Below are 11,510 nucleotides of genomic sequence, written 5' to 3' on the forward strand. Positions count from 1 at the left end.
CTTATGTCAATGTGATATTTCAGTTTTTTTCTTTTTAATAAATTTGCAAAACTTTCTAAAATCCTGTTTTCTCTTTGTCATTATGGGGTATTGAATGTAGATTGATGAGGGAAAAAATGAATTTAAACGATTTCAGCATAAGGCTGCAACATAACAAAATGTGAAAAAAGTGAAGGGGTCTGAATACTTTCTGAATGCACTGTATATATACACATACATTATATGAAAATGGTATCTCCTGGCTGTTATGGTGAGTATTAGCCACAGATTATGTCTCACACAGTGAAAACCGCATAATCTGCAAAGAAAGAAAAGCCCACAGTTTCAACAAAAACACCATTTACTCGAATGGTAAAATCAATCGTGTGGCGTGGCGAGCCCTACCCTGATATCCTCTTGAAGGGAGTTTTGGGGTAGCACTGGCCACACTACACATCCACAGGAGATCGGAGTAGCACTCGTCACTCTACTTTATATTAGATTTTATATACATATATACATATACACATACAAATACATATACATATATAAGATGATATAGAGAACAAACTCCCCCCCCCCCCCCCCCCCCACCTCCATACATACCAAAAATGTGTTTACCTGTTTGTGTTGGTAGTAGGCTTGGTAAAGGAAGGGTTGACAAACTTTATTGTACTGTTGACTCATCAAGCAGACTCAGTGTGATGAGCACAACATTCAAATCATGCTGTGTGAAAGTCATAATTTGCCAATCATTCATGCTCTTGATTTGGAGATGGTCGCTAGGTCGCTAAAGCCCCAGTCACACCGGGCCTGCGACCAGGTTACGACATAGCTGCGACCGAAAATTTTGTGAATCGCGGGCAAATCGTAGAAAGAGCGCGCGACTGGTCGCAGAGGTCGTGGGTGATCGCCAGAGCAAAATCAGTCGCAGCAAGGTCGATGGTCATGTTCAAAACTTCTGACCTGCGATTCCAAATCGTAAGAGGTCGCAGACAGGTCTTACATGGTCGTACCACCAGTCGCGCATGGACACACCACCGGTCGTGCATGATCACGGGTCAAGTAGTCGCACGATTGGTCGTGCTACTGGTCCTGCCACCTGACGATTGGTGGTGCCACCTGTCGTTCAACCTCACGTTCGGTAGTGCGAGCGTTCACAGGTCGCCACGATTGATTGTCCGAGCGGTCGCAAGTCGCCATGATTGACCGTACGATTGGTCGCTGATCGCCACCACTATTCGCACGATTACCCACGATTGATCTTGCGATCGATCTTCTCCAATCGTTGGTGATCGCACAACCACGCGTACCACCAATCGTACGATGACCCCTAAGACCAATCGTTGTTTGCGATCGCAAATGGAGAGCGTAGCAAACATTGACGATTGGTCGTACCTCGGCCAGATTGCCATCAATCGCACAATCCAGAAATCGTACGATCCAGTGACTGAGGCCTAAGGGTTGCCCAATACCCATGAATCAGCCTGACCATTGGGATTGTACTCTTAGTGTAAACATTTGAATTTATTTTCATTTAAATGGAGTTGTTTTCCAGCACAGCTCTAAAACCCACGAGTGAATTATCTGAAGAATCTTTGCAGATATTATTTAAGAACACATTTAATACATGGTCATAACATTTTAATATTTTCATTGTGCACATTATTTTAGAAGTGAGACTTTATGCAGTTTCATTTTGTGGAACTGACCAGCTGATCATACAGCATTGACCAGGACAGAACATTGTGATTTCTAAACAACTTGCATGTTACTATTCAGGGCTGCCCCCGATGCCACCTCCCCCGGATGACCTGTCGGGCTTGAGCGAAGAAGAGCTTCGTGAAATGGAGGGGCAGGAGAGGAGGCACCTGCAGGCACGCGTGGAGTGTCTGCGGAACATTCAGACCCTCCTTGATGCCGCTGTGGTGCAGATGCAGCAGTATTCTGCTTTGGTTGCAACATTAGGGTACGTTTTAACCTGCCACAAATTGTCCATTTGTATTTGGCATTGTTATGCTTGGATTTTGCTCTGTTTAAAGTGAAACAATGCTCAAATTTCAAAAACGAAAAATTATTACATCCGGTCATTAGACGTATATGAATAAATCTGCCATTTAACATTAAATGCTCAGTGAATCTTCCTGATATTGATTGATTAAATAAGTAGTTTTATAAGTTGTCTCCTCTCTAGGATAATGATCCAGGATTAGCTGTGTAACTTTTGAAAGCTTTACAAAAATTGTATCCTTTATTATTTGGCAAATGTAGCATCAGGATGGAGTTAGATTGGCTTCTGACAGTTGGTGATCCATATTGAGCCATAGATTACCATGGTCTCATGAAAGTATCATATTTAAAATGCTCGAAAAAAAAGGGTCTTTTTACCATGTAATTGTTGTTGCTGCTGTCATGGTGGTTGTGGTTGTTGCTTATGTGGTCCTTCCACATACGTTTATACATTTCTCTTATGCTTCGAGAAGTATAACTTTATATGATTTTGTGTGCCATAAAAGGGACAGTTGGGAGAGGGGAGGGAGGTTGGGATTGAGGTTGGGTTGTGGGTGGTGGGGTTGAGGCTTGGTGGGATCAGGCTTTGTGGGTAGGGAGGGGGTTGAAAATTGGGAGTGTTGGGGGGCAGGGGGGGTTGTACTTTGGGTGGAGAGGGGGTTTGAAGACATGTACAGTGGGGAGTGGTTTGAAGACTTGGGATTGGGGAAGGGGGCTTGATGATTTGGAGGTTGTGGATTTGTTGGAGGGAGGGGGTTGTGGATTTGGGGCTGGGTTTGGGGGTTTTGTCTTGAAGTCGCATTTTACATTACACAGAGTTTCCCTGGGCCACTGCTAGTATTAACAAGAATGACCGCACTGTCGTCACAACAAACGACAAAATCCGGTAACGTGCTGATTGGGAAACGCACATTTAAAACACTCTTACAAGATGAACAGCACTATTAAATAATTAACGCAACACCTCTTATCCATCACAACGAGCTGATTCGTCACATGCTCACGGCATAATTCGACAAGTAAAAAACTTTATCCTATCAGGATGAAATTTCTTAAGCATCTTCTCGGTATAAATTGATGCAGAAATAAAATTATAATGATGTCGTAGGTCACGTGGTTCGGACGCCATATTGTTTTGAGTGAAAAGCATGAAAAACCACTAAAATCAAATTTTCTCCAAAACGACTGAACAGATCGAGGCCAAAGTTTGCAGGCAGAATCGCATACCCATGCCGAACAAAAAATTCAGCGAGCATGACGTCATGCATCACATGGTTTCAGAGTTGACGTTTTTAAGCATAAACTTTTAAAACCTAGCTCCTCCCTCATTTCTGATCCTAACGAGGGGAAACTTCACAGATGTGTGCAGCATATCAGTCTACTAAAATGACCTTTTGGAATTTGCGATAGGTCACGTGGTTTGGCAGATATACATAATTAAACCAAAAAATTAAAAATTTATAACTCTTGAACCGCTTCATTAATCAACGTGAAACTTTATATTATAGTAGAGGTAATGAAGTGTAACATGTGTGCAAATTTTCAAGATGATTGGATGTACGGTCTGGAAGCTAGAAGTTGTTATTGCGTGAAGAAGAAGAGTTATCTAGAGTGGACATGGAATTCATTATATCACACTGCACATCACGAGCAGGCAAAGTACGGAGCGACCTAACGGGGTCATTTTGACCTCAAATAAAATTCTGATTTCAGATTTGTTGATCGCTGGGGTATATCAACACATGACCAAAACAGATTTGGCGAAATTCCGACGGTTTTTGACGAAAATATAACATTTGTGTCTGCATTTCAGTAAAGTAAAGTGTGTTCCATGTCAGCATTTTAAAAATTGAAACGTGGCTCATTGTAAATAACTCCATATGGGGAATAGGTGTTGTTAACAATGACGTCATTGGTGCCATAATTATGACGTCATAATTTGACAGGGACAACGCTTTGTCTGATCAGTTTGAAATTTATTGAGCATGATCTATGCGACAATTATTTAAGAGGATATAAATTTATGATGTCATCGCTCACGTGGTCTGGCAGCCATATTGGATCAAAAAAAAAATAAACGTTCAAAAATAGAAGAGTTGGCTTACACCAAGTTGATTGCGCAGGGTAAGTATTCTATGAATACCATCTAGTTGGTTTAGTTTTCGAGCACTGAAAATCCAACAGGTGTGATAAGTACCACTCTACATTCTGTTATTCCAAATCTTCTTTGCCATTTTGTACAATGGAGCTGAAGACGTCATGAAACTGCAAAGTTTTTTTCAGAAATAGTAATTGAGTTTTTGAAACTTGATCATCATCATTTCATTTTATAGTTATCTGAGGATAAATAATTAATGATAGTGCCCTGTTTACGTATAGAATGCCAGCATCATCCGTACCTCAAAGTGACACGTCCCACCCATCGGCTGCAAGCACCTCTGCCATGGCACAGGATGGGACGATCACGACTTTGTCTGAGCCTGCCACAAGCTCGAATGGTAAGGGTGCCTCATAATATCATTGTTTTCTGCTCTTTACTTCAATTGAGTCCCAAAGCTTGCTGTGACAGAGTAGCTATTTCACGACGATAACCCAACATTCCTTATCCTGGATTATACTGCTGAAAATCAAAATGAGACAATACCATCGGAATCTATCAATCTACCCTTTTCTGAGGCTAGTTCAAGATTACCACCTCATGCTGTTACAACCCACTATATCGTGCAACTTGGATTCTCATACACTGTTTTTGATGCATTCGTTTGTGATTGGGTTGCATAACTCGCGCTAGAATCTGAAATGTGTCCGATCTGTTTTTGTAAAAAAAAGAAAAGAAAAAAGAAGTTCAATGTGGAATATGGGACTTTCCAAAAAAAAAAAATTTTTTATTCGTATGCAGCCTGTGGCTGCTTGGCTGCATCATTTTCTGGGGCCGTGGCTGTGCAATGCCACCTTGCCAGCCAGCTGGTACTCATTTTGCCGACCTCGAAGGATGACAGGCTGAGTCAACCTGCCTGGTGTTAATTCAGTGGCACAACAGGGGACTTTAACTCAAGACCCTAGGATCGTAAACCAGCCACCTTGACCAATACCAGGCTACTTTCGAAGTGACATATTAATGCTAAACAAAGTCTTTTGCAGATGCGCTGTGTGTGCGTTTTCATTGACTTGGTTCTGCTCACCGGGCACTTTTAACCTGCCGTTGCTAGCACAGAATATGTGTTAAATTGTCTTCTATACATAATCTTCAGCATTTATATGAAAGTGGCAATTTCAAAATGGTTAACCATAATTGTTCTCTTCTTGAATGAAAATCGGACTCATGGAAATATAGGAATACAAGAAATATCCGTAGATAAGATGTGTCGGATTGATATCATTTCCTGTTGATGCAAGCTAGCGGCTGCAGTGAATATAACACACATACATACATGCACACAGATGGACGCTTCTCCTTTACCAATAGATGCAAATATCTAATATAATTTCTGTTGTGGTCCCAGAACCAAACAATAATGTATATTTTAACTACTCGCAGCTCCCACTCCTACCCCCTCCTTCCAAATATGATTAATAGTAAATATCATCAATTTATATTGACCTTGCATGACTTTCCCATAAAGCCCCAGACACGACCTTCCCATCATTGTTGAGAAGCACCCAAACCAGAAACCCCTCTGAGAAGTCTGCCTGAATGTTGGTAATGATGACATCGTCCAATTTCAGACTCGATTAAATAAGTTACCAAGCCTGCTTCTTCTTCCTCCTCCGTTTTCGTATACAGGATTTAAACCTAGAATTCTAGAATCATGAGCCATAGGTTCAGATGGCATGCCTATCCCCATTCAGGTATTTGTGTGTTGTTTTTTTTCATTTTGTAAGATTTTTCAAGAAAGTTATTTTTCCAGTGCAAGTATGCGCACACTTGAATAAATAAAAATCTGATGATGGTGATGTAAACATTGTCAGCATTAATCCCAAATCTAGCTTTTGATTTTTGTCACCTGCAATATTTTTGATTACTAGTCATTCATTCATGACATCTATTATGCCTGATAGGATGATGCAGAGGTATTGTATTTGCTCTTTACCTGTCTAATCAGGGTTTGATTCTCAATATGATTATTCATAGGCACTGATGTGTCAAGGCAGCGCATAAATGGAGTACCGCCTACAAGATGGGCCTTTCAGCTCGGGATCTGCATGTTGGTGGACATAAAAAAAAATCTCATGGTGTCTTTCACAAAGAGTAGGCATTTGTTGCTTACACCTTGAACAAATTGAGGCTACTTATATACTCAAATAAAAAGTTTATAATTATTTAGATAAAAATCAATATAAATATATAGTGTCTATAGAAAGTCTACACCCTCTTTCAAATTTTTCACCTTTTGTTGCATTATAGACTGAAATTGAAATGCATTAAATCAGACTTTTTCCACCTTTATTTACACATCGTAACCCACAACTTCCAAGTGAAGAAACAAATTCTACAAATTTCATAAAATTAATTAACAATACAAAACTAGAATATCTTGGTTGGATAAGTGCCCACCCCTTTTATAATAGCAATTGTAAATTGGCTCAAGTGCAACCAATCACCTTCAAAATCACACACCAAGTTAATTAGTGTTAAATTGTAGGGATTCTGATTGTTTCAGAATAAAATCAGCTGTTCCTGCAGGTTTCCTCTGCTGGGTAGTGCATTTCACAGAAAAGACTCAACCATGAGCACCAAGGAGCTTTCAAAGATCTCCCGGATAAAGTTGTAGAAAGGCACAGATCAGGGGATGGGTATAAAAATATTTCAAAGGCCTCGAATGTCCCTTGGAGCACAGCCAAGACAATCATTAATAAGTGGAAGGCGTATAGTACCACCAAGACCCTGCCTAGATCAGGCCGTCCCTCCAAACTGGATGACCAAGCAAGAACGAGACTGATCAGAGAGGCCATAAAGAGGCCAATGGCAACTTTGAAAGAGCGACATGCCGTATGGCAAAGACTGGTCATTGTGTGCATATGACAACACTATCCCAAGCACTCCACAAGTATGGCCTGTACGGTAGGGTGGCAAGAAGGAAGCCATTACTCAAAAAAGCCTACCTTGAGTCCCATTTGAGGTATGCAAAACACCACTCTGGAAATTCTGAAGCAATGTGGAAAAACGTTTTGTGGTCTGATGAAACTAAGATGGAATTTGTTCGCCTAAATGCAAAACGTTATGTTTGGCGCAAACCCAAACCCAAATCAGCACATCACCCCCAAAACACCATCCCTGCTGTGAAGCATGATGGGGGCAGCATCATGTTATGGGGATGTTTCTCATCGGCAGGGACTGGGGCACTTATCAACCCCAACATGCTTTCCCATGCACAGATTAATCCCATTTCATCTTCAGGACAAAGGATAAAAGGGAAAATGGATGGAGCAAAATACAGAAAAATCCGAGAGGAAAACCTGCTGCCCTCTGCAATAAAGCTGAAATTGGGACGGAAGTTCACCTTTCAACATGACAACGACCCGAAACACACAGCCAAAGCTATACTGGAGTGACTAAGGAACAAAAAGATAAATGTCCTTGAGTGGTCTAGTCGGAGCTCCGACAGAAATCCAATCGAAAATCTGTGGCATGACTTGAAGATTGCTGTCCATCAACGCTCCCCACACAACTTGACTGCACTGGAACAGTTTTGTACAGAAGAAAAGGCAAATATTGACCAATCAGTGTGCAAAGTTGGTAGAGACCCATCGCAACAGTCTCGCAGCTCTAATTGATGTCAAAGGTGCTTCTACCAAGTATTAACTCAGGGGGGGGGGGGGGGGGTGGGGTGGTCACCTATCCAACCAATATATCCTAGTTTTGTATTTTTAATTTTTCTGAAAAGTGTAGAATTTGTTTTTCACTTTGAAGTTATGGGTTACGATGTGTAAATAAAGGTTGAAAAAGTCTGATTTAATGCAATTTAATTGCAGGCTAAAAGGCAACAAAAGGTGAAAAATTTGAAAGGGTTGTAAACTTTGAATTGGCACAATTTAAATGAAGATTTTTGGCACAATATGAACAATTAAATAAATAAATAAAGACTTCTGGCTAAAAAGTTGCATAGGTTCTGCCTATTAAGCATGAGTTTAGCAGGGCTTTTCCCCTTACATATCTGTAGGATTACACTGCATCCAATACCAGGAAGATAATTTAAATTCTCAATTTTATAGACGAGTCCACCCCAGAGAGGGACTGGTCTATAAAATTGAGAATTAAATTCTTACAGGTCTTCAGTTGCGAGCATCAGACTGAGAACTGTTCTTGTGGTTGGTAACTTGATAAGATGAAAGCAGGTAACAATTTGAGAAAGACTTATAGAGAAAGGAAAGAGTTGAAGAGCGTTCTGAGGATTGAAACAACACGGAGTTGTGTTGGGTCCAGTTACAGTGGATGTGTCCAAATGGACAAGGAACCTCAACTTTATGAGAAAGCTCCGCATGTGTTTCAGAGTAATTTATGATTGACAAAAGGCAAGGAAAGGATTTTCGTCTTCTCAACAAAGGTAATTAAGTTATCTAGCATTAAATGCAAAGTACAAGATAATCAAAATAAAGTGGATACTCGTCTCAGAATTTTTATATTGAGCGTTTATTTTTAACAGATGACACAGAGGGAACATCTGAAGTTGGTGCAGGAGCAACATCCACTGGAGCCGGCGGAGAGGACGATCCATCGTCAGAACCCGACACTTCTGAACTCCGCCGTCGACGTCTGCAAAGGCTGCAAAATCCCGCTGCACAATGATGTCCATTGCGTGCATGGCCTGACCCAATTTTTCCTTATCCTGATTGAGGTTCGCTATCTGTATCGGTCAGGCACGTGAATGAAACTTTAAAATTACTTCCTGCCAAGACCAAAACTTTGCTACGGTCGGACTTGCCTCCTTCATCTGGACACCAGTGGTTGCTCACATGGAGGTGGGTTTTTTTTTTGGACCCTAGTTGGCGTGAATTTCCTGCAGCTCGTCTGCCCACGGCACTTTGCAAGCGACTGGATTTGCAACGGGCAGGTCACCTGTTTTTGAAGAACCAAGTCGAATGCTTTCCAATTGTTACCTGATGCAAGGGCATTCAAATTTGTTCGCTTTTCTTTGTGCTTTATATTGGCCTTCAGTTGTCAACTTTGTCATTTCCCAGAATGCACTGCACCTGCTCATCACATGCTCTTTCTCTACCACAAAGATAACCAAGCCATGATTATTTATGCTGTTCATGAGGGGAGGTAAAGTAAAACGATATGCCATAAAGAAGGATAAAACTACTGTAGAGTAGGATTTGGTATGGCAACGAATGGTTCACTTTGTGGTGTAAAAAGGGCTTTCAATTCCATTGACCTTTTGATACATGGGCTCGACTTGTTTCAGTTTCCTTTAAGGTGTGACGAGGTAATTTTGGCTTATGTAAAGCAAAATGCTTGGTCAAAATCCTTAGCATTGTATTTCAGCTTCAAGATAGTTGTAAAAAAATTAAATAAATAAAAGTTTCTCAAAATGCATTACATCCCTCCCGTCTGTCTCCCTCGTTGCTCGACCCCAACACTTCCTGCCATTTCACGTTCAGTTCCTGCTCGATGTGGATGCCCCATAATAAATTACTTCAAAAGATTAGAAGTTCAACTTTTATTGCCTCGATGTCTAAAAGATGTGAAATAACTTTTGAGTTGTGTCAACTGGGGGACATGGTGGCGTATGCTGGATTATGGATTTTAGTGTGGGGTTGGGGTGCGGGGGATTAAGGGGGGATTGAGGGTGGGTGTATAATAGTACATTTAGCTAAAATTTGATTCACAGCTATTATTAAACATAATCCCACCAGATAATTCATTTGTGATTTACTTGTTAATTGCAAGGTTTGGTTACACACAGATGTCTTTTTACACTTTACACCTTGTCTGAGGTTTTTTTTGTTTTTACCAAGGAACTTGGACTTTTTCAACACATGTTGAATAATTATATATACAGTATTATATATATATATATATATATATATTGTGTATATAATTCATATATATATAAATATAAAAATATATAAAATATATATATAAAAATGAAATGAAATGAAGAAGAAGAAAAGGAATGGAAATTGAAGAAGAAATGCGGGCAAGGGGGTTAAGGGGAGATGCAGAAAATAGGGCAAAATGGAGAAGATTGTCATGGGGACCGCAAGGCTAACCCCTGCTCTAGTAGGGAAAATGGCATTAAAATGCATGTTGTTGTTGTTTGTATATGAAAAGCTACATGTTGCATTTTCAGCAAATTCGTGTTTTTTTTTTGTTTTTTTAACCTCCGCCACCACCCTGTCTGTCTGTGTACAAGATATCTCAAAAAGTTGTGGACGTATTGGGACGAAATTTGTCGGAGAGATAGTGTAGGTGAAGAGGACGAGATGACAAGATTTTGGTGAGGATTCGGATCCAGATAGTAGAATTTTAAGTGATTCTTCACCTTTGGGAGATAGGGCCAAAAACGATGAAAAGCAGTATGTTTCAAAATGTTATGGACGGATTTGGACGAAACTTGGTGGAGTGGTTGTGTGTTTGTGACGAGGAAGAATTGGTTTAATTTCGGTGAAGATCCGGATCCAGCGACTATAATTTTTTAATTGATTCTTCACCAGAGAGATGGGGCTAAAACTGACACATTGCACGGTATCTCAAAACGTTATGGAAGGATTTGGACGAAATTTGGTGGAGCAGTTGTGTGTGTGACATGGACTAATCGATTCGATTTTGGTGAAGATCTGAATATGGATTCGGATACGGGTTATTTAATTTTTTTAGCGATTCTTCACCATTGAGACTTTTTTTTTTCCTTTTTTTTTTTTGTATACTGAATCGAGGCTCGTGAAAGAGCTAACATTTATTTCACAAACAAATCAACCAGCCAAACAAGATATATAAAAAGAGGGAGCGGAAGACAAGATGGGGAGAGAAGGGGAAGCACACAAACATAACATTTGAGAGCAGGGAGATGTGTGGGAGGGAGAGGGCTTGGGGGGAGGAGGCGTGGGAAGGGGGGGGGGGGGGGTTGGGAGAAGTATAAAACACAAGGACACCAAGGACTTCCAGGACAGAAGTTGGTATTTCAAAAAAGTGGATTTGGGGTGAAATTAGTGGGGGTAGAAAAGATCAAGGTTTTGGATGGGGGAAGATAAGAGATGGTGGTGAACAGCTGTTTTAAAGACCTGGAGGGTGGAGTGGGATTGAAGAGAGTGAGGGAGTTTGTTCCAGAGGCGGGAGAAAAGAGGAATGAAGGAGTGAAGGTGAGCAGAGAGTCTTGATTTTGGCAGTTTAACCACAAGAGGGTTGCAGGCAGATCTTGTGCGACCTGTAGGAATATTTGGGGGACAGAGCCCAGAGAGAGCTGGGGGGGGGGGGGGCAAGGCTAGAGAGGAGTCGGTAGAAGACAAAGACCACCAACCTGCCTGCGGTGAGTGAGTGAAAGGCCCTTGGAGTTAGCTTCATCGCGGGAGATTCCAAT

At 40.9% G+C, this 11,510-nt stretch overlaps 1 protein-coding gene across 1 annotated transcript in view; it reads left to right on the plus strand.

Moving 5' to 3' along the window:
• Nucleotides 1-9,526, plus strand: part of SYVN1 (synoviolin 1) — a gene marked incomplete at its 5' end in the record, with an annotated part of 59,275 nt that extends 49,749 nt beyond the window's left edge. Inside the window, 3 exon segments of the mRNA XM_078781284.1 lie at nt 1,762-1,948; nt 4,369-4,487; nt 8,634-9,526. Coding sequence (XP_078637410.1) covers nt 1,762-1,948; nt 4,369-4,487; nt 8,634-8,776 — 449 coding nt within the window.
• Between the last annotated feature and the right edge of the window lie 1,984 nt (nt 9,527-11,510).

This window comes from Myxine glutinosa, chromosome 1, assembly GCF_964187855.1.
Source record: "Myxine glutinosa chromosome 1, kmMyxGlut1.1, whole genome shotgun sequence".
NCBI classification, from domain to species: domain Eukaryota; kingdom Metazoa; phylum Chordata; class Myxini; order Myxiniformes; family Myxinidae; genus Myxine; species Myxine glutinosa.